Here is a 23,453-nt window from a genome sequence, read left to right as displayed (position 1 = left end):
ACCGACATCATTTTGAGGTTGAAGTTTTTAACACGATTTTGGATATGCAAATTCAATAACTTGGAAATAGATTTAGTAAGGTCTCAACTAGTTTGTTAGAAAATATGTCGGGTTTAAATCCTTGTGATTCGTTTTCTTAGTGTGACATATCTAAGATAGTGACTTTTCATAGAAGTATCCGAATAATTTTACTACCGAAGAAAGATGGTGTATTTCGGGTGATCTTACGACATTTTATTACACTTTAAAGGAAAATGATAAATTTGCAAAACTTGGTGGAAGAGGTGATCTTGCTCGTGTAATGGTGGAAACCGCGAAGCACACAGCTTTTCCTTTGGTTTATCGAATATTGAAGCTAGGGTTGGTTTTACTGGTTGCAACTGCAACCGTGAAAGACGTTTTCCAAAAATGAAGCTTATTAAAACGGATTTGCGCAATCGAATGGGTGATGAGTATTTGAACAATGCTTTAATTTGTGTGGTCGAAAGAGAAACGTTCGATAAAGTAAATGAAGATGTAATAGCTCGATTTCAAACTTTCAAAAACCAAAAAGGAGAAATTTACAGCCCAACCTAGATCCATCACTGTTGGTTCGTTATTTGTTGGGTTTTTTGTATTTGTTTCGTTATCATTGTATGAAATATGGGGAATTTTTTTTTGAACACTACCCCTATGTTTCAAATCTGGATCCGCCACTTAGTAAGAACTGCTATACTTCAAATACAATCTATTTTTAATAAAATTGGTATCAAAATGTTGAAAAAAGTAATTACGATAGCGTATTTAGTTTTAGAGTACACGTTCTTAAAAAAATTGATTAAAGAATATATATTTTATAGCATAAGGGTGAAATTACAACTTAAAAAGCTAAAAAATAACTATTAGTTTTAATATTATTATTTTGAGGTACAGTTCAATGAGTTGTGTTCCTCACTCAAGGCGTCCATAACGCTAGAACTCCACAAACCGTCATATCATCATTACAATAGATTACAAACTTTTCTCAAAACACTCGTATCTATTTTTTGACATTGATGTGGAATGGTGACGTGGATTTTATTTTTTATTTTTAATATAATTAAAAATTATATGTATGTATGATAACAAAATTATATATATAATTTCGTATACACCCTTCTAGATTTTTACATCTTCTTTACAAAGAAATGAAAGTTTTCTTTGTAGAATGATCAAGTACATAGAATTAGCTTTAACCACATATTCAAGGCTTTTGTGCAGAAAACGTGATGAAAGCTTGCTGGACTTTGCATGAGTAGTTTGTAAAACCACAGGATTTGATCAAGTCTTCAATCTCTTCTTCTGTTAAGTTGTTATAATTCCCAGCAAGCCTCTGCCACATAACAATATTAATTATACCTAGAAATCTATGAAAGACATAAATTTACAAAAATTTCAACATGTAACAAATACGTGACCAACTTCACAAAATTAAAGATAAATGATTGAAGAGACGTGGATCGACTCACTGGTAGACGATCTACTTTCCTCGGGTGTGATTATGCTTCTTCACCGATGGATCTCTGGGATCTGTGTTCTTCCACCTACAAAATGAACAGCACCGTCAACTTACCCCTCAGAAAGGGACAGAGGGGTCCTCTTTGGGGTAACCCTCCGGTGTGAGAATAAGTATTTGTGGGAGAAGATAATAATATCAGAGTAAGGAAATCTGGAGAGTATTGCTTAATAGCTGAATACTCTGTAATTGGATGTGATTGGATGTAATTGAGTATGTTACTGGCTGTAACTGTGTGTTGTTGGATGTAATTGAATATGATTGAATGTCTCTTCTTGTGGAGTTGATGCTGTATTTATAGTGCTAGGGTTTCCACTGATTGGGCTCAGCCTTGTTGGCCTCCTCCAATTGCTCTGCGCCACGTGTCCTCTGGGACACCTGGTGCTTTCTCATTGGTTATAATCACGTGGTAGCACATGGGTTATGCTGAGTTGTCTACCTTTCATTTGGCAGCTGTCAACATCAGCATATTCTTATTCCTTAAAAAGATATCTTCTGGAAGGTTGTCTGACGTGCACAATCAAGGTTGCCCTAATCCTGATTTGGATAAGGGCGAGGTTGATTATGTGCATGTATGATATGCGCCTATCCTGAGGATGCGCGAGGTCTTCTCTTTATTCTCACGCGCAGATGTTTCATGCGCAGATGTGATATGCACAAGCATGTGATATGCGCCACGCGCGGATGCGCCACGCGCAGATGTGATATGCGTGAGCATATGTGATGCGTGAGCATCTGTGGTGCCTGAGCATATGTGATGCGTGAGCATCTGTGGTGCCTGAGCATATGTGATGCCTGAGCATCTGATGCATGAGCATATGTGATATGCGTGAGCATATGTGATATGCGCCATGCGCATAGGTTTTGGCTTTGCGCCTTCATAATGTCTTGATTTCAAGCCTCTTGTCTATATCTTGTGGGTTGACCCGCCTCGCTCGGTGTTGAGACGGGTACATACCTCTTCAAGCCCCCCCAGTCTAATGTGTGTCTTGTCTCGCGCGAGCGAGGTAAGATAGATGTTAGACTAAATAGTTTGCTCCTTTAGTAGGGGTTTTATCCTTTTCTTCTTATTATTCATCGTTGCGCGAAATTCTATCCTTTTAGTTGAAAACGAATCGTCCCTATACGTGATGGAGACGTGTCAGACCTTTCGTGTGCTCGAGGTGCTACAGTTGCCTTTCGTGTCCCCTCACAGAGTGTCAGGAACACGTGTCGTGCTCGCATTGGTCCGTTCCTGCGAGTGGTGGCGCGTGAACTCTGGCAACAGCTGTATTATTTCTTTTCGTGTCCCCTCACACAGTGTGATTGACACGTGTCGCGCTCGCGTTGGCTTACACCTGCGAGTGGGGGCGCGTGAAGTCCGATCAGCACCAATTTTTCTCTCTCCTGGGCCTATAAAAGCCAGCCCTTAGAGTTTTTTATCCTTCATCTTCTTGTTTATTATTCAGAGCTCTTTTCTTTCTGTCTTTGTCTTCCGATTACCTTTGTTCTGCTTCCAAATATCTGTTCTTCAGAAGCAACCTTTGTTCGTTGTCACAGTTGTATGTCTGATAGCTCAGACAACACAATCTCCCCCATCCATTGCCGTGTGAAATCGTTAGTGATGTCGACGTTGAAGAAGACCGGCAAGGGGAAGAAGGCTGCTGAGGCCTCATCGGAGGAGGTAGGGAGGTCCAAGGCCGTGAAGAGGTGGAATGAAATCCCCTGCAAACTGAGGCAGGCTGATCTTGACAGCCTTATCGCCTCTCAGGGTTTTCTCCCTGTGTTTGGCTGCATGTTGCCTGGGGCCGGGCAAACGGCGGCGGATCCGCCCACCGGCTATATATCCCTTTATAGCCATTTTTTCACCCACTGTAACCTTCGTCTCCCGATGACAAGGTTTGTGGGTGCCCTGCTTAAGTTTTATGGGATTCATATATCCCAAGTCCATCCGTTTGGACTTGTGCGCATGACTCACTTTGAGTTCATGTGCAAATCCCAGCGCGAGGAGCCCACCCCTCGGCGCTTTCAGTTTTTTTACAAGCCCAAGATCCAAGATTCTTGGTTCTCATTTATTCCTCGCAGTCAGAAGGTGAAGTGCTCCACTGTTTCATTCAAGAGCCTTCATGACTGGTCTGAGAGGTTTTTTTACATCAGGGCTGGTGTGATCCCCATCCGCATGACCATGCGCGCGATTTCTTCTGCGCCTGCGGATGTGGGTGTCCTCAAGAACCCAACTGGCGCCTGGGTTAATAAGTTGACCGCTGAACCATCCCCCGCCAAGAACATTTGTGTGGAGGCGCTGGTGGGGGTTGGTATGAGCAGGAGGTGGGCGGACAGCGCGACTGAGCCCGTTATCCAAGTCGACGGCTTGTGTAAGTTTATCTCATTGCTTTACTTCTGCGCGAATATAATTCTTTTTGCTGATATCATTTGACTTGTTTTGTGCAGTTACCAAGGAGTATATCCACGCCGCATATGATGAGCATATGGAGGGTGGCTCCGTCGCGCTCGGCGCTGGGGAGGTTGGTTTCCCCGATCGCTTTGATGACATGTTCATCCCTGTTGATCTGGGATTTGTCTTCGACAGCGATGCGCCTGGTAAGGCTTTGTACTTATGCATTTTCCCTTATAATACCAAATTTTGCTAACACTTCTGTTGCGTGTATTGTAGATGCGCTCGAAAACTACGAGCTGGAGCTCGCGGAAGAGGAGGAGGAGGAGGAGGAGGCGCCCCAACTAAAGCGTAAAGCTAAAGGGAAAACTGGCGCATGGGCCAGTAAGAAACAGAAGAAAGATGTTGCCCCTGTTGTTCAGGATCCTCCTACTCAGGCGGGGGGATTTGGGAAAACCCAGGAGTTTACCACCAAGGTTTCCTTGTCTTCCCTGCCTCAAAAAGTGGGCAGACCTCCTGTCCACTTGAGGTATGGTGGTGCTACCTCCTCCCTTCGCGCGGCGGAAAAGGGAAGCGGTGTTGCGCCTTCGACAGGTATACTTTGCTTATCCTTTGCTTATCTTTTATGGTTCTATGAGCGCGATTCTGATAGAATTGCTAATGAATCTTTGCTCACTCAAATGTTTGTAGAGCCGGCGACAGTGCAACAAGATGCCGAGGCTGCGCCGGAGGTCGCTTCGAAGTCCCCTGTTTTACCCTCAAAGAAGGGTAGAATGGACTTCATGGCGATGTTTGCTTCGCGAACGGAGTTGCGCCAAGGTACGTATTGCGCTCTTATTTTCTGACTTTCTTTTAGATCAAGTCATGAACCATTTCTTTTTGTTGATTTTTTCATAGAAGCCGTAGCTGGCGTACAAGCTGCTGGCGGCACTCCTGGCGCCGGGGTGCCAGCGCCGTTGGCTCTGCTCCTGCTCCTGCAAGCGATGAATCTCCCCTCATCGGGATTACTAAGGAGCAGGAGGCCGTTTTGCACGCCGACCTGGCGGCGTCGAGACCTCCCTCACCTCCTCCTGCGCACAGCCCTCCTCGCGAGACCGATTTTGGCTCTAGGTCTCAGGAGAAAAGGCCTGTTTCCGAGGAGGATGAGGAGTTTGAAGTTGAAGACTCCGACCGCCGTCGCGCCAGTCCTGCAGCGCCACGAGGCTTCGCGGCGGAGCCTTCTCGTGGGGCTGGCGCTGACTTTTCTGCTTCATCCCCGCAGGTATAGGTTCTTTTTTGCTCCGCTGCGCGGACTTCCATCTTAATGTTTTGATGACTTAGATAATTACTTTGTTTTTGCAGGAAGCCGATCACATTTACCGCCCGAGATGGAATATTACTGAAGACAGCACATTTCAGTCCATGGGTGTGTGTGCGGAATTCTGGGCTCATGCTGTGCCTCCATCTGAAAGGAGGTTCCAGGAGGACCGCGCTCGCGACGACTTGCTCAACGATCATATGTTTGCTGGGTCGGCTTTCTTTGCTGCCTCCCAAGAGCTTCGCTATGATTACGTAAAAGTACGTGATGTTCTTGCGGAAGCCAAGCAAGAGGCTAAGGTGTCTGCTTGTCATCTTTCTGATGCTCGAGAGAGAGCTGAGAAGCTCCAAGCAGAGCTCAGTGAGAACAGAGCAAGTGCCAACAGCGCCTTCGTGAAGCGCGGGCATGAGCTTCAGGCTGCGCGGGAGAAGCTGCAGGCGGCGGAGGCGGACGCGGCCAAGTACGCGCGCAGAGCGCGCGACTTGGAGCTGGAGGCGGAGGCGCGTGACCAAGCTCTTGTCCAGTCTATAACTGAAAAATCATCACTGGAGAGTGAGGTTGCGCGCCTGAAGAAGGAGCTGGCGGCCGCGCAGGCCGATAAAGATGAAGCCTTGGCGACGGCAGCGTCTAGCCAGGAAGCACTTGATGCTGCGCGGGCGGAAAAAGAAGAAACCTTGGCGGCAGCAGCGTCCGACAAAGAGGAGCTGAAAAAGACTAAGGAAACTGTTGAGTTATTAAACTCTCAGGTTCCTGCCCTCGAGACGTCTGTTGCTGGCCTCGCGCAGGATCGCCAATGGCTAATCTCACAGGGCATGACTCGTTGCGCTTTCGCGATGAAATACTCAGACGAGTTTCAGGCCCTTGTGATGGACTGCAACGCTGCCGCGCGCTTGGTGGGTCGAGCTAAAGGGTTTACGGATGGCTATGAATATGGCATGTTGAAGAAGAACCCATCCGAGTACCCTTATCAGAGCGACGTTGCCTGCGCGGACATGGCCGCGATGGGGGAGAAGTATATGAATACTCCCATTCCCATCCTTGCGCAGGTATTTTTAACCTTAATGAGATTACCTTGACTTATTTTCTAATTCTTTTTGTACTCATATTTTTGCTTATGATTTGCAGATATCCGCGCTTGCTGACCAGCCCGACCTCGGCGCGCTAAAGAAATTACTTGACGAGTGCGAAGGGGCTGGTGGCGGCGATGATGGCGCGGGGAATGCTGCTCCTGCAAGCGGCTCTGGCGTGGCCAAAGGATCCGCTCCTGACACTGTTGTGATAGAAGACTCCATTCAAGATGAACAACTTGACTATGGTCAATTTGGAGATGACGAGGAGCAGGCTGCGCCAGATGCCGAGGGCGATGATGAGGATGATGAAGAGGCTGATGTCAACGTGGAGACTTGAGAAGCCCTTCATGTTTTTTATTTTTATTTGTAGTTTGTATCTCATCTTGTAAACTTGTAAATTTCAATGCTTTGGAATGAAAAGTTATTTTTCCCTTCTTCGCATCTTGCGCATTCCCCATTCATCTCTTTATATCGCATGTTTGCTTGTTGAATATAAGATATGCTTGCACGTTGGAATAAGAACAAGGTTGTAAGGAATTTATTATACTTAACCCTTGTCATATTGTAAGTGATTTTGCCATATCCTGATTATGTTGACACGTGTGTTGGCGTTTTCACTATTCCTCTTTTGCGTGACGTTATCGCGCATGGAATTATGAGTTTTTTAGCCTTTACGTGTCAATATGTGTTACTCAGATATCCATTACAATTTCATGTGCGACCTCGACCTGAGACCTTAACAACTATGTTTTGGCATTCGCTTTGCCCTAGTTGTGCTTAGGTATTTTTATGGTCAGTCTGCGCAGCATGTAGAATGGATGTTGTGAGTGATTTGAGCTAAGGCTCACATTATTGGGCTAAAGCCCTGAGCTAAGGCTCATATTATTGGGCTAAGGCCGTGACGTTTTAGAGTTAAGACTCATTAACGCGTTTGAGCTTGAAGCTCGCGCATGTATGTTTTACTTCGTTTTATTTCGTTTTGATGTCAATACAATGTTGTCATATTGCTCAAAATTAATAAAGGGAAGTGTGAAACATGTATGCAAAAGGTAATAGAATTGGGCTAAGGCCCTGACGTTTTAGAGTTAAGACTCGTTAACGCGTTTGAGCTTGAAGCTCGCACATGTATGTTTTACTTCGTTTTTATTTCGTTTTGATGTCAATACAATGTTGTCATATTGCTAAAAATTAATAAAGGGAAGTGTGAAGCATGTATGCCAAAGGTAATAGAATCCACATTAAGAGAAGATAGCGCGTATCATTATTCATAATGGCTTAAAAAGCCTTGATTACAAACTTGACAATTTTTACATGAAACATTTTCTGAGCTGTGCCGCGTTCCATGCCCGCGGGATCTTCTTTCCATTCAAATCTTTTAAGGCGTATGCGCCTTTTCCCAATTCTTCCGAGACTTGATAAGGTCCCTCCCAATTGGGGGACATTTTTCCCAGGGGTATCGCGCGGCTAACTTCATTGTTTCGAAGGACAAAATCATTTTTCTTGAAGTGGCATTCTTTCACGCGCTGGTTGTAATATTTTTCCAGCTTTTTCTTGTACTTGGCTTCACTGATGATAGCCGCCTCTCTGCGCCCTTCAAGTAAGTTGAGATCCAACCTCCTTTCGCGCTCGTTATCAATCTTGTTCATCATGAGCACTCTATGGGATGGGCATCCAATTTCTGCTGGAATCATTGCCTCCGTTCCATAGGTTAGGCTGAACGGGGATTCGCCATTGCTGGTTTTGCTTAATGTCCTGTGTGCCCACAGGACATTAGGTAGCTCTTCGACCCAAGAATGGGATTCTCCCTCCAACCTTTTCTTCAGCCCATTTAACAAGCTTTGATTCGCGCGCTCCACTTGGCCATTCCCCTGAGGGTGGTATACCGAAGTGAAGATTTGGTTGATGCGCAATTCCTTGAGCCAGTTTGATAACTTCTTGTCAGTGAATTGTTTGCCATTATCGCTCACAATTTCCATGGGCAAGCCAAAACGGCATATGATGTGGCTCCAAATAAACTGCTTCATCGCTTCGGCTGTGATTTTTGCTAGTGGCTTGGCTTCAACCCATTTTGTAAAATAGTCTACTGCCACTACCAAAAATTTTACTCGCCCTTGCGCTTGCGGTAGGGGACCCACAATGTCGATTGCCCATTTGTGGAAAGGCCATGCAGAGGTCACTGGAATCAAGTTGTTCTTTGGTCGCATGGTGTTTGGCGCATAGCTCTGACATGCTTTGCATTTTTGGATCTCTTTTATAGCGTCCAAGTACATGCCTGGCCAATAGTAACCTGCGCTCATTGCCTTGGCAACCACCATGCGCGGGCCAGCATATATTCCACAGATTCCTTCGTGTATCTCTCTGATCACATAACTTGCTTCCTCAGCATCTAGGCATTTCATGAGCGGCCCAAGATAAGAGCGTCGATATAATGTGCCATCAAGGAGTTCATAGTTCTGCGACTTGTGTCTTATCTTCCTCGCCTGTGCGCGATCATCTGGTACCTTTCCCTCCTTCAAGAATTCCATTATTGGAGTTATCCATGAGTAAGGGGTTGTATGAGTTACAAGGACAGATTTCGCTACCACTGACGGGTTGCTCATTACTTCTACCCTGACATCTTTGCCAAAGTGATCAAAACTGGTTGATGCCATCTTACTCAGCGCGTCTGCAGATTTGTTTTCACTGCGCGGAATATGAATGATTCTGAAGCAGTCAAATTGCTCGATGAGCTTTTTCGCCTGCTCTAGATATAGAGGCATTGTGTTCTCCTTGGCATCATAAAGGCCATTGACCTGTGCTGCTACCAAGTATGAATCAACATGGGCCTCTAGTTTTTTAACTCCGAATTTGTGCGCGATGCGCAGCCCAGCCAGCAGGGCTTCATACTCAGCCTCATTGTTGGTGCTCTTGAAGTCCAACCTGATGGCATAAGTATATTCATGATTCTCTGGATCCACCAGTTTGAGACCTGCGCCGGACCCTTCGTTGTTTGAAGCTCCGTCAGTGAACAATCTCCAGACATTTTCTTCATCATTGGCTCGCGGAGGGTCTACCTCGCGCTGAGCCTCTTCAACTCTTCCTTCGGGGATTTCTGCGATGAAATCAGCTAAAACTTGCCCCTTTATTGCTGGACGGGGCTTATAGGCGATCGTGTGTTCACCTAATTCCAGGGCCCATTTTGTCAGCCTTCCCGAGAGCGCGGGGCGCCGCAAGACTTGCTGGATGTTGTAACCAGTCAGTACTTCAATGGGATGACCATAGAAATATCTATGAAGCTTGCGCGACGCGTGTGTTAGTGACAAAATTAACTTTTCCATGATGGAATAGCGCGTCTCAGGATCTATCAGCACCCGACTCACATAGTATATTGGCGTTTGGATTCCCTTTCGATCCACCAACAATACTGCGCCAATGGCGCGCTCTCCTGCTGATAGGTACAATGTCAAAGTTTCTCCAGGAAGTGGAGCTGTGAGCGCGGGCAGATTTATCAAACATTCTTTAATCTCACTGAAAGCTTGCTCGGCCTCAGGAGTCCATTTGAACTGGCTTTTCTTTAAGCAGTTTCTCAATGTATTGACAAATGGGGTAGATTTGGTTGCATGGTTCGCTAGGAACCTGTTGATTGATACCAATCTACCATTCAGCTTCTGAACTTCTTTCATGGTGGATGGCGAGGGCATGTCAAGGATGGCCTCCACCTTCTCAGGGTTCACCTTGAAACCATCCTTGGTGACCATTACACCTAGAAATTTTCCCTCTTGTACGCCGAAAGTACATTTGCTCGGATTGAGCTTCATGTTAACTTCCTTTAGGCGCCCAAGGGTTTCCTCGATGTCTTTGAGCATCTGTTTTTCCTCCCTGCTTTTGATCACCAAATCATCCACATAGACTTCTAGGTTTCTTCCAATTTGCTCGTTGAAAACGGCATCCATAAGTCTTTGGTAGGTGGCGCCCGCATTCTTCAAACCAAAGGGCATTTTTGTGTAACAAAAAACACCCTTGTCGGTTCTGAATGCGGTCTTGTCCTCGTCTTGTGGTGCCATTTGAATCTGGTGATAGCCCTTGTAGGCATCCAGAAAACATTTTAGTTTGAATGGCGCCACGGAGTCCACCTTTGCATCGATGTTTGGTAGGGGGTAACAATCCTTTGGGCACGCTTTGTTGAGGTCCTTGAAGTCAATGCACATCCTCCACGACCCGTTACTTTTCTTTACCATCACAGGATTGGCTACCCACGTCTGGTATCGTATCGGGCGGATGATGTTTGCGCGCAGTAGATCCTCAACCTGCTCATTCATGGCCCTCGCTTTCTCATCCCCCATGACTCTCTTCTTTTGAGCAATTGGCTCTACAGACTTGAACGTGTTGAGAGAATGTTGTGCCAGGTCTCGCGGAACCCCAGTCATATCAGAGTGTTGCCACGCGAAGACCGACATATATGCTGTGAGCAATCTTTTCATTCTCACCCTCGTGTCGTCTGATATCGTTGCGCCAATTGTGATCTTCTGCTCCGGGAATTTTGGGTTGAGAATCCATTCCTCTGGCGCGTTGTCTGCCATTGGAAGTTTCATTCTCCCCTCCCGCGGAGTACTTGTCACTGCACACAAATGATCCCAGTATACAAAAGTTACACCTGTTGGTGTTGGGAACCCCAACGCGCCGTGCGCTGGCGACGGTATGGCGTTGAATTGGGCAATCGTTCCCCTACCCAAGATCATATTGTGGCAAGAAGTGGTGGGCAAGACCAAGAAGTTAACAACTTCGGCTCGCTTGTGTTTCTCATCCCCCATGGTTAGTTCAAATTGTATTTGACCTAGGGGATGAATGATTTCATTTAAAACACCAGAGATTGGTGCATTCACAATTTCAAGCCTTGCTTGGTCTGCCGGATCCAGTTTTCTGAAACATTGCTCATACATGATGTCTGATTCGCTGCCAGTGTCCACCAGGACTTTTGACACTTCGTAATGAGCAATGTGTGTAGTGATGACAAGAGGACTGCTGATAGAAGGGCCTCCCCTAATTCTTGGGAAGATTACTTGTTGCTCGCGCCAATCTCCTTGGATTTGCGCGCTTCTCTTTCTTGATGTTTGCCCTTGCCTTCCTCCCTCGGCTACACAGATTCTTTTGTACTTTTTGCTGGCAGAGGCTCCTTCTGGTTGTTCATTTTCTGGTCTTGAGTTTTTTACCAGGTGAGCCAGCTTGCCTGATTTTACATCCTTTTCAATTGCATCCTTCAAGTGGTGGCATGCATCAGTGTTGTGTCCTGTGGACTTGTGAAACTCACAGTACTTGCCACTGTCTGATGGTCCCTTGTAGTGTAGTGGCTTGGGGCTTTTGAATTGGACATTCTCAGTGCTTAACACCTGTGAAGGCGTTTTAGTGAGGGGAGTCCATATTCGTGGCAGAGGTCTGTTAGGATCTCTGCCGCCTTCCCTCTTGTCACCCTCCCGGCGATTACGAACATCTTTTTGGGGCTGGGGTGAGCTTGGTTGCGCCTGCTTTTCTGCGGAAGAAAAACTGGTTGGTTGCAACCTGGACCATACAGAGTTCTGTTTGCCCCTTTTTTCTTTGCTGCGCGGTGACTCAGCTTGATGCGCTCTTTCTCTTGCCCTATCTTGGGCAATTTGTTGATGCTTCCATTAACTTGGCCCACGTGGTGGGCATGCCATCTCTGCTTACGAGAGCTCGGCGGAGTTGATCACTGCGCGCGCCTTGTATAAAGGCCACGCGCAATAGTTGCCCAGTGATACCTCCGATTGCCAGAGACTCCTGATTGAAACGAGTGATGTAGTCTTCAATCGTTTCATCATTCCTGCGCACGCAGTGCATGATGTCATCAGGGTCGCGCGTGTGTCTGCGCTGCTGTACGAAATGGGCTTGGAACTTTTCCAATAGTTCCTCGAACCCATCGATTTGCCCAGTCGGCAAGCTCTCGAACCAGACACGCGCCGCGCCCGTGAGGCAGCGAGCAAACATGTGACACCATGTTGGCATCGTCCAGCTCTCTAGGTTTCCCGTGTTGTAAAAACCTTGCAAGAAATCGTCTGGATCTGTTGTGCCGTCATATTTACCCAAACCACTTGGCATCTTGGTTTTGTGCTGGATGGGAGCCTTCGCGATGCGCTCAGTGAACTTTGAATGTTTCACCAAGATGGCTGGTCTATACGGTGTGGTTACGTCCACTTGCCCTCTAACTGGTGGGCTGTACGGCATGTGCAGATCCAGATCGGCTCTGGCTCCAGGCGCCATGTTCACAGGCGCGCGGAGCTGTGAGCCTCCTGCATGAGTATCTCGCGTCTTCCTCATGCTGTGCACTTCTTCATCACTGAACTCAGTGTGTGCAGTGTGAACAGAATGTCCTTCTTCCGGCGCGCGCGCCCTTTTTGTTCCATGAACAGTTTGCTTATCAAACGCTTGCCTTTGTGTTAAGTCGGCTAACTTTTTCTGTTTGACCATCTCATTATACTTGTCCATTAGACGCCGCTGCTCGTTTATGAGCCATTCTTTAGGGTCATTTGTTTCATCTTCTGGACCCATTGGTCCTTTTTGTTTCGCGCCGGCAAGATTTTGTAACGTGAGATCGTCTGGAGGAGTTTCGGTCTGGTCATGAGGAGTTGTGATGAAGGGACGGTTACTGGTGGTGCGCGTAGAATCACGCGGCACCCTCAGAAACTGTTGTCCCCCATTAACATCCTCACGATCAATATCCTCCAGAACTTGATCATCGTTACGAACGCCAGAAACCATGGTGAAAATTTGTTTTTTTTTTATAGATCTGATGAGATCTTGTTGCCGTTGTAACAGTGGATGGCGCCAATGAAGAGACGTGGATCGACTCACTGGTAGACGATCTACTTTCCTCGGGTGTGATTATGCTTCTTCACCGATGGATCTCTGGGATCTGTGTTCTTCCACCTACAAAATGAACAGCACCGTCAACTTACCCCTCAGAAAGGGACAGAGGGGTCCTCTTTGGGGTAACCCTCCGGTGTGAGAATAAGTATTTGTGGGAGAAGATAATAATATCAGAGTAAGGAAATCTGGAGAGTATTGCTTAATAGCTGAATACTCTGTAATTGGATGTGATTGGATGTAATTGAGTATGTTACTGGCTGTAACTGTGTGTTGTTGGATGTAATTGAATATGATTGAATGTCTCTCCTTGTGGAGTTGATGCTGTATTTATAGTGCTAGGGTTTCCACTGATTGGGCTCAGCCTTGTTGGCCTCCTCTAATTGCTCTGCGCCACGTGTCCTCTGGGACACCTGGTGCTTTCTCATTGGTTATAATCACGTGGTAGCACATGGGTTATGCTGAGTTGTCCACCTTTCATTTGGCAGCTGTCAACATCAGCATATTCTTATTCCTTAAAAAGATACCTTCTGAAAGGTTGTCTGACGTGCACAATCAAGGTTGCCCTAATCCTGATTTGGATAAGGGCGAGGTTGATTATGTGCATGTATGATATGCGCCTATCCTGAGGATGCGCGAGGTCTTCTCTTTATTCTCACGCGCAGATGTTTCATGCGCAGATGTGATATGCACAAGCATGTGATATGCGCCACGCGCGGATGCGCCACGCGCAGATGTGATATGCGTGAGCATATGTGATGCGTGAGCATCTGTGGTGCCTGAGCATATGTGATGCCTGAGCATATGTGATGCGTGAGCATCTGTGGTGCCTGAGCATATGTGATGCCTGAGCATGTGATGCGTGAGCATCTGTGGTGCCTGAGCATATGTGATGCCTGAGCATGTGATACATGAGCATATGTGATATGCGTGAGCATATGTGATATGCGCCATGCGCATAGGTTTTGGCTTTGCGCCTTCATAATGTCTTGATTTCAAGCCTCTTGTCTATATCTTGTGGGTTGACCCGCCTCGCTCGGTGTTGAGGCGGGTACATACCTCTTCAATGATCAACATGAACAAGTGAACGAACGGGATTTTCGTGTTCATTCGTTAAGAAAATAAATGTCCGTGTGTCCGTTTACTAGGTCCATTAACAATATAAGCACATGGTTCATGAACATAACCAAACGAACACAACTGAGCTATAACCAATTAAAAGTAAATGTGAACGTCAATGTGTTGGACCTAAAAAGTAATTAAAACTAGACAATATTTTAATGGGATTAAATATTTAAATATATGTATAAACGAACAAATGTAAAGTAATGAACAAAATTGAATTCAAACAAATGAAAGAACATAACCACCATACCCTAGTAAAGATCCCACCAAAAGAAGGGCTATTAGTAGGGTATGGGGAGGGTGGGATGTAGGCAATACATACGAACATAGACAAATTTACATGAACGAATGAGACGTGTTCATGTTCGTTCGTTTAACTGAATGAACAAAACATTTGTTCATGTTCGTTCCGTTTAACTGAATGAACAAAAAAATTTGTTCATGTTTGTTCCTGTATTAAATAAACAAACATAAACGAACTTCCTGCCAAACGGTTTATAAACAGTACACTAAATGTTCACTTCGTTTATAGGCCAAGGGCGGGGCCCTCAAAATGCAAATGCACGAAAATCATGTAACTGAATGAAATTAAAATACTTTTAGAAGTTATCAATTAAAGGTCAAATTTAACATAGGTAAAAGATAATAATTAATTACCCGATCAAACGGCCTTAATATAGCAGGAGTTGATGAAGTGTACCGAAGAAATGTTGTACCAACAAACACACCACCACTTCGCAATACGCGATTAATTTCAGCAATCTATTAACGAAAAATCAATCAAATTCAGATCTCAAATTGTGTATAACCCGAACATGACACGTTTAACGCATTTATCTGAATTAGTCAAACGGGTTGTAAATGAGTTATATTAAGTTGTAAGTGTGTTGATTAAATGGGTTCGCAGGCCGACCTGTTTGATTAAACAAAATGTGTTAAACATGTCAGCCCAAACATGGTCCGTTTAATCCATTTATCTAAGTGAGTCAAACAGGTTGTAAACGAACATGGCCCGTTTAATCCATTTATCTAAGTGAGTCAAACAGGTTGTAAACGAACATGGCCCGTTTAATCCATTTATCTAAGTGAGTCAAACAGGTTGTAAACGAACATGGCCCGTTTAATCCATTTATCTAAGTTAGTCAAACAGGTTGTAAACGAAGCATAATCAGTTGTAAGCATGTTAATTCAATGGGTCAAGCGGGCCGTAAATGGGTTGACTGGTCAACCTGTTTAATTGTAGAAAGCGGGTTAAACATGTCAACCTAACACAGCCTGTTTAATTAAAGTTGGCGGCCTGTTTAAGTGGTTATGCAATGAAAACCAAAATCTGGTTATGTTCATTTCTTAAATGGATCGTAAATAAGTTGGCGGCTAGACTTGTCTAATTAAACTAGGGGTGTGCGTGGTGCGGTTTTGAGCTAAAACCAAAACTTTGGTTTTTGGATTTTTTGAATTCGTTAGATTCTTACATGCAATACCAAAACCGAATCGTTAGTTCGGTTTTTACAAAAACATAAAACCAAACCGTTGGTTTTGTTTCGGTTTGGTTTTTTCGGTTTCGGATCAGTTTTTTCGCTTTCTTGCACACCCCTTTATTAAACAAAATGGATTAAGCAAGTCAGCCCAAACACAACCTGTTCAGTTAAACTAATAAAACAAATTAATCCAAACACAACCTATTTAATAAAACGGGTTAACACGTCAACAAGAACCTAACCCAATTATTAAACATGTTATATGTGAGTCAAATGACAACCCAAAAAGTGAAAACATAGCATACTGTATTAGAAGGAGATGGCCAACAATGCAAAGCTGCACCAGCATGAACCGCATCAATCGAACCCGATGGGAATGGAAGTCTAGAAACATCTGCCCTTACAAGTGCAAGATTGCTGTAATTTATAAGTTGACTTTGTTAACCATGATGAAAATAATAATTAAAAAATATATATATGGGAAAAGAATATACGAGTTTAAAATTGTATCATCGGCTTTTATAAAATCATAAGTTTGACGAAGCATATTTTCAGAAAAGTCAAGAGCTATGACTTTTGAGTAGGTCCCGCTTTTTGCAAATTTGCGGGTAAACAAACCGCTTCCGCAACTAACATCTACTAAAGTTCCACCTTCGGCTGGTTTGAAGTACTCTTGAGCCATATTGAACTGCAGGTGATAATAATAATGATGATAATAATAACAACAATAACAACAATAATAATAACAATAAGAAGAAAAGGTTACATAAATGCTCTCCGTGGTATGTTTGGATATCATTTTTGGTCCTCAAGTACCAGAAAGTACACCATAAGTCCAAACTTATGCATCAACGTAACATGGTTGGTCCATGGCATAGATGGAGATTAGCCTTTTCTGTTAAATAAGTATTAAATGACCAAAATACCCTCCATCCATGCCAGGGACTAACCATTAAGTTCATGCATAAGTTTGAACTTGTGTGTACATTCTTGAGGATCAAAAGTGAAATTTGAACATACCACGACCATTTATGTAAATTTTTTAGTGATAATAACCTCTTCGTCCGGACCAGGAAAACCACTACGGTTGAAATTTTGACGCCATCCACGTTCATACAAAAACGAAACTAATGGGCTCCTAATGAAAATACAAACCAATGTTAGCATAGATGTTACAGAATAAGATCTTCATAATATTAAAGTGAGTACACAAAATAATACAAACATATTGGTACCGAAATAATTCAGTCCGAGAAGGTTGAACTTCAACATATTCTTTTGCACCAGCAATTAGAGTAAGATCAAGATACACGTTTTTGCTTGAATATGATTTCTTGCACTTTACACATTTAAAACCTGAACGATAGATAGCCGGCCTGCAAGTTTCAAGATTTTTGGTTAAAACTATACTCGATCATGTGCAAGAATTTAAACGTGACACTTTCGACCCGTTTACTTATAAACGGGTTGATTCGGGTTATGTTTTATTTATAATGGTCAAACGTGAAAAAAAAAACCTAGCCTAAAAGTAGGCTTCTGAACATTTGTTTATTTATTTTCATTTATGTTCGTTAGTTTTCTTTCGTTTATAGATTTATTCATTTTTTTAGATCCTTTATAATTACTCTAGTTTTATGAAATTGAAAATAGTCACAAGTTACAAATTAATTTTTCAAGCGAAAAAGATTGATGTTCATGTTTACTTTTATTGGTGTTCGCTTAGTTATGTTCGTTTATGTAGGTTTAGTTATGTATGTCCGCTTACGCTCGTGAATCGTTAGTTGATACTATTAACAAACAAACATAAACAAACACATTCATTTTCTTAGCGTACAAACACGAGCAAGAAAAATTCGTTCATATGCTCGGTTAAAGTTAAACAAACAAACATGAACATTTCTCGCTCTGGCCATTTATAGGCCTACTTAGAACGAAACATGTCGAAAGTCATCGAGAGTATATTTTTATAAGACATAAAACCTCTTAAGTCTTAACTCATTTTATTCAAAAATTCCAATATTACTAAAATAACATAGTTTTATTAATTTTTTTTAATTTTTACCCGTTACTCAACCCACTAGACCTGACCATATCGCCTCTATATGAAGTATTGCCACCAAATTAACTTACAAATTGAAACCAGGAGGACCTTTTCTTATAAGTGGTTCAAAACAAACAGGACATGCAAACAAGTCAACTTCCCCTGAATCTTGAGGCTGTGTGATTGTCTTTGTCTCCTGCAATTATGAAATACTATATTAATACTAAGCCAAATATAATTTAGAAAATCATGTTTAACGTGTTCTAATATCCGGCAAACTAAAGGTCTCTAGTAATGGATACACGTGTTATGACCTTTTGAGGTTTAACAAGTCACGATCAAAGTTCAATATTGACGTTGGACTTAACAATATCAAGAGGGTAAAGATGACAATGCAAGATACAAAAGTCAATCTTTTCCAATACAAATTTTATAATCTTCAAAAAAAAAAAGAAATCAACTTTGAGTTAGAAAAATAACATCATTGACTGCAAAATTCAAATGTTTCATGAAGAAGTAGGTGCACAAAGTACAGTGTAGTTGTAATGTGAGTTTTGAGGCACATACATAAAACGGCTACGATATGGTCAAGAATTTTTCTATATATAACACATAGGCCTTAAAAACTATAACAAGCAAACATACGGCGTAAAATCCCACTTATAACAAGCTATTGGTAGGGTCTGGGGAGAGTAGGATACAGTAAGGCAAACCTTTCTTCTATCCCATAAGATAGAGAGGCCGCTCCCATTAACACCTGGCTCCATAAACCTTCTCTTGAAATGTAAAGTTATAGTATAGTATCTAGATAACATAGAGTGTGGCATAGCGAATTAAAAAAAAACACTAAAGAAAATAGTAGTAAACACTAATACATTAAATGATGAGAAAATAGCAGTAAACACTAATGCATGATCATAGCAAGGGGCTGTGTTGTAGAAGTCGGCATTCATCGGCGACTAGTCGGTAATCGCTAAGTTACTGATTAAGTTTAAGCTAATCGGTGATATTAATTGGTAGTCGATCAAAGTCGGTTAAAGATGGTCAAAATCAGACATATTTGTTCAAAATCTTTGAACACTTATATGAAAATTTTGGAAAAATATTGTGTGTGTGTATAAATTTGCAAAATTACATATAAAATTCCAATACTGTTAATCGCTAGTCGGTACCCCACTACTCGACTAGTGCCTAGCAAGTTCCACAATACTGGCAAGGAGGACACTAAAAAAATGGGAACCGCGTAATTGGACACATGCAGGCCAAGTCTCATGATCAAGAAAACGGTATCTCTTAGTTCGCAAAAAGTCAACTTTTGACATTTGGGAATTGATCTTCAAACTTCAAATTTAGATCCCATATTGTTCATACAATTCACTCAAATTGGAATTGGAAAACACATAATAATCCAATTAAACCCTAAACAAATCAAAATAACAATTCCTATTCATTTCCAATCCAAACTACACAATATCCCTAAACCACAAAATTGCACAAACAACGAACATTATCCAACTATAACCCGACTTCCATACCCTAAAATCAACAAACAACCCACAAAACTAACACTATTTAGTAACACACACCAACTGTTTGTGTCAATGCCAGTTAGAGACAAATTACCGATTTCAGTTTTCATAAACCTTCAAACTTCAAACATAAGATTCAATGGGACTTTATCAACATATAACAATATGTTTATAATATTAATGAAAATTGGATAATTAATTCAGCATAACCCTCGAACGAACTGAATTCGTACTCGCACCACAACCGAAGCAAATTGATCATATAAAATTAAAACCTATTGAACTTAATATACACAATGTTCACATAATAACAATCCAATTAAACCCCCCAAAAAACACAAACTTGCACACCAAGTGTTTGTATAAATGCCAGAGAGACCCAACTAACCAATTCGGTCGCCACAAGGGCCGAAACCGGGCGAGCTCTCAAACCCGGGTACCGAACAGGATATCCCAAGTGAGTTTGCTTCAAAAAGGCAGGAACTTTAGGGACAAGTAAGGTTTGATGGTGAACAGAGTGAAGCATAACATGGTTTAAAGAGGCCATTGATGGTTAATAAATTAATGATCTTTATGTGGTCTTTTGAATTGGCGTTGGATGTAGAAACAGAGGGTTATGTATATGGGTAGTTTCATGATGGAGATTAAGAGTGAGGTGGTTTGGTGTTTTTGTTTCATGGGGTTTGAGTGTGTGGTGATCAACAAACCAGGTGAAGAAAAGTGTTTTGGAACAGAAGAATCATGTTTTGGTTGAGGATGGTTGCTTGACACGTCATCATGTTTAGCCACCGTGTAGTTTTTATTTATTTATTTTTTTAAGACAGAATTACAAATTTTATCCCTTAAAAGAAGTTAAATTATGGTTCGTGTATTTTTTTTAGTTTCTTTGCAGGTGGTGTACTTTAAACATTTTTTTCCTACACGTTATGTCATTTACGTTAACTGGGTTAGAAAAACCAGTTAAATACCCTCACTTGAGGCGCATGTGAGGACATTTTTGTCCTTTCATTTGTACCTGTAACTTCTTCTTCTTCTTCTTCTTCATTTTTGCAGATCTCAAACAACTCCGTTTGACCTCCAGCAGCCACCATTCACTCTCCAGAACCACCACTGTCTGAAACCTCCGCCACCTTCCACCACCATCGCTCATCACCCATAATGGCCGATCCAGGAATTTTTTTCAGTGGGTTCACTGTTTTTAGATGTTCTAAGTTTATACGACCGGAGAAAATTTTAGGCTCGGTTCGATAGTTTGGGTCGGTTTGACGGTTCAAGTCGGGTAAGGTTAATCACATAATAAAAATCCGATGCAACAACAAAAAACAAACTTCCTCATTAGCTAATTTTCTAGTCTGGGCTGGCTCAAACCATTTTGTAGGTCTAAAGCATAATAAAATTCGACACCTTATCCAAATTTCATTAGTTTGAATCTTCCATTATTCAGCTTGTTATAAGACTTAAAAATTCTAGCTAAAGAATTTAGTTTAGTTTTATACAGATTAAGACGAGAATTTTAAAAACTTTTTACTAAAAAAGAGCAAGTAAAAAACATCAATAAAGGAATATAAGCTATGGGTTAATGATTCTTACCGTAACATCTTATCTAGGATAAGTGTGACCTTTGTAGCAATTTTCAAACAAAATATTTGTGTGTAATTAAAAGCATGCTAATGCATAATGTATTTAAAATAGTTGAAGAATAGAGAATGAATGCATTCAATCAAACATGATATTGTATTTAAAATAAAAACCAAAACATTAATAAATGAAATCCTAGGTTGCAGGGTTATGTGCAGTTGTTGTGGAAAAAAAATCATGCTCAAGATGGGATTAAAAATAACTATGCTCACGATGGGATTTGAACCTGGGTTAGGATTACAAGAAGCAGGATTCCTTACCACTAGACTAAGGTTGAATTTGTGTATGGGTTCACTCAACGTTTTATATATGGGTTCACTATCATAATTTATATAGACATTTTATAGAAAATCCGAAACTCAATGGGTTCCCGTAAACTCGCACCTTGCATGTTAGGTCCGCCCCTGATCACCCACCACCTTCCCTACCAAGTCACCGAAACCACCCAACCTTTAGATTCTGAGCTCTGGCCATCTCATACCTTAATGGAATCATTCTTACTAATAGGCTATTGATTTACAAAAAAAGTGAAGTGGAATCGAAATCAAGAAAAAGAAATGGTCATTGACTAATTAAAGCCAAAATTATGCTAGATCCGCAAGTTTTGAAAGCTCTAAAACGGAATTAAGTCGTCGGAAAACAGATTTGTGACGGAGATTGATTGATTGGCCCGACCTAACTCGTTTCGACTCCCCGGGTCTGACCCAGGTACTGTTGGCCGAAAAATCGATTGTGACGGAGAGGGTTTGATTCTGGTGAAGTAGAAGATAGGGGTACTGTAGTGATGGCTGCTTTTTAAAGTGTTAATGATGGCAGGTGGTGGTGTAGGGCGGTTGGTGATGGTGGTGGCGTGTGAGTGTGGGTGATGTTGGGGGTGGGTTGTTTGGGAAGAGAAAGGGCTAAGGTGTAGGTTAAGTTATATCTTATTATTTTGTCCTTTAAAAAAAAGAGGAAAATGAAGATTGAGATGTGCAAAAATGAAGAAGAAGAAGTTGCAAGTACAGACGAAAAGACATAAATGCCCTCACATGCGCCTCACGTGAGGGTATTTAACTGCGTTTTTCTAACCCAGTTAGCGTAAAGGACATAACGTGTACGAAAAAAATGTTTAAAGTACACCGCCTGCAAAGAAACTAAAAAAAGGACAAGAACGTAATTTGGCTTTTTTTAAAGGACAAAATTTGTAATTCTGTCTTTTTTTAACGACTAAATTTTAATAGATGACGTTTTAATTTCATACATTAATCACCTTACACTATGCGTAGTGGTAACCAAGAGTTATTCGACATGTGACGTCTCAGTCAGCATTAACTAGTTTTGTAAAAATTGGCATAGTGATGATAACTTGTCTATAGTCGTTATACTCAATCATTACTTAATTATTGTTTTTTATTTTTTTAACAAAAATAAAAAATAACATTTCATTAAATTAAAACAAATTACAATAAAATTAAAAAAAACCATTAAATAAAAACAAATTACAAAAAATTAAAAAAAACACAAAAGGGTACTTTAAAAATACATATAAATACTTGAAACGATAGTTTATTTAATAAACAAAATAAATATATAAAAAATATTATTCACAATTTCATCTTTTGATTGTCGTTATGACTTCATACGTGTCATTATCATGAGCGATAATTTATCTCACTATATTTTGTCATTTCGGACAAACTTGGTCCTCGTTTGGCCCTCCCTCTAAAAACAAAATAGTTGCAAACTCGTGGCCGAAAAACCTAACTTCCGTTGTTCCACATGGTCCAAGTCTTCGGAAACAAAGACCCAAGTATTTTCTAAAGCTACCTCTATTTCATGGGTCCATCTTCATGACCCTACCCGAATTATCGGTTGAGGATTTGGTTGCTTCATTGTTGTAGACGAATTGTTGTTGAAAATAATATGGAGTTATGTCATGTTTTGAGAAATGGTTGTGTTTAAATTAGCTTATGGTTTAAAATAATAAACTAATTGATTTTTTTTAAATATAGCCATTGACAACATCTAGTATTGAAAGTCGTGCCAAGACCAAATACAACGAGCTTAGCTAAAAGAAGACGAAAACGAGGTGGGGGCGGTGTTCAACTCGTTGAATCAGTTACTCATAATTGATATTAACTGAGTCTGTTAGATTAGTTATGTTATCTCATTAAAATCTTAATAAAAATACCATTATGACAAAACTTCGTCAATGAAAAAGACTACATGTATGTTACTCCATCTCAACTCTTAGTGTGTGGATTTCCATCTTTTATTGCAAGTATTTGACTTGATCTTTATAACGGTCTTCTTTGATTTGAATAGTGCACCCTTCATTTTCTTTAAATAGCATAATTGGACTTCTTTTGATCGACTCTAGTTCAAATCCTTGAATGTGTTGAATTCATTAATCTCCATAACTAAAAGCTACATGTGATAGTAATATAATCATACATAATCATAAATTGGGTCTCAAGTCCCTTAAATATATCAACTTACCATTTATTATGGTTGATTATGTGGTCTCGCGAAA

At 41.7% G+C, this 23,453-nt stretch overlaps 1 protein-coding gene across 1 annotated transcript; it reads right to left on the bottom strand.

Annotated features, from left to right (window-relative positions):
- Positions 1 to 1,168: 1,168 nt before the first annotated feature.
- Positions 1,169 to 19,977, bottom strand: LOC143566382 (putative methyltransferase At2g41040, chloroplastic). Its single transcript, XM_077053107.1, has 8 exons — positions 19,692 to 19,977; positions 17,864 to 17,970; positions 16,969 to 17,109; positions 16,790 to 16,871; positions 16,228 to 16,421; positions 16,039 to 16,150; positions 14,913 to 15,017; positions 1,169 to 1,351 (listed from the first exon to the last, which is right to left on the bottom strand). The coding sequence occupies exons 1-8, from the start codon at positions 19,848 to 19,850 to the stop codon at positions 1,223 to 1,225; spliced, it is 1,029 nt and encodes a 342-aa protein (XP_076909222.1). The 5' UTR covers positions 19,851 to 19,977; the 3' UTR covers positions 1,169 to 1,222.
- Between the last annotated feature and the right edge of the window lie 3,476 nt (positions 19,978 to 23,453).

This window comes from Bidens hawaiensis, unplaced genomic scaffold (genome assembly GCF_021521415.1).
Source record: "Bidens hawaiensis isolate Kalapana, Puna unplaced genomic scaffold, B.hawaiensis_p1.1 tig00022880_1, whole genome shotgun sequence".
NCBI lineage: Eukaryota > Viridiplantae > Streptophyta > Magnoliopsida > Asterales > Asteraceae > Bidens > Bidens hawaiensis.
The sequence above is the reverse complement of the archived record's forward strand: the minus strand, read 5'-3'. Positions and strand labels throughout refer to the sequence as shown.

Excerpts from the sequence above, each read along its gene's own strand:
- LOC143566382 (XM_077053107.1), bottom strand. The coding sequence starts at position 19,850 with ATGGCCTCTTTAAACCATGTTATGCTTCACTCTGTTCACCATCAAACC. Across the intron at positions 17,110-17,863 it reads GGTCCTCCTGGTTTCAATTT|GCCGGCTATCTATCGTTCAG; the intron begins GTAAGTTAATTT and ends TGAAACTTGCAG. Across the intron at positions 16,151-16,227 it reads GATGATACAATTTTAAACTC|CAATCTTGCACTTGTAAGGG; the intron begins GTATATTCTTTT and ends TATAAATTACAG.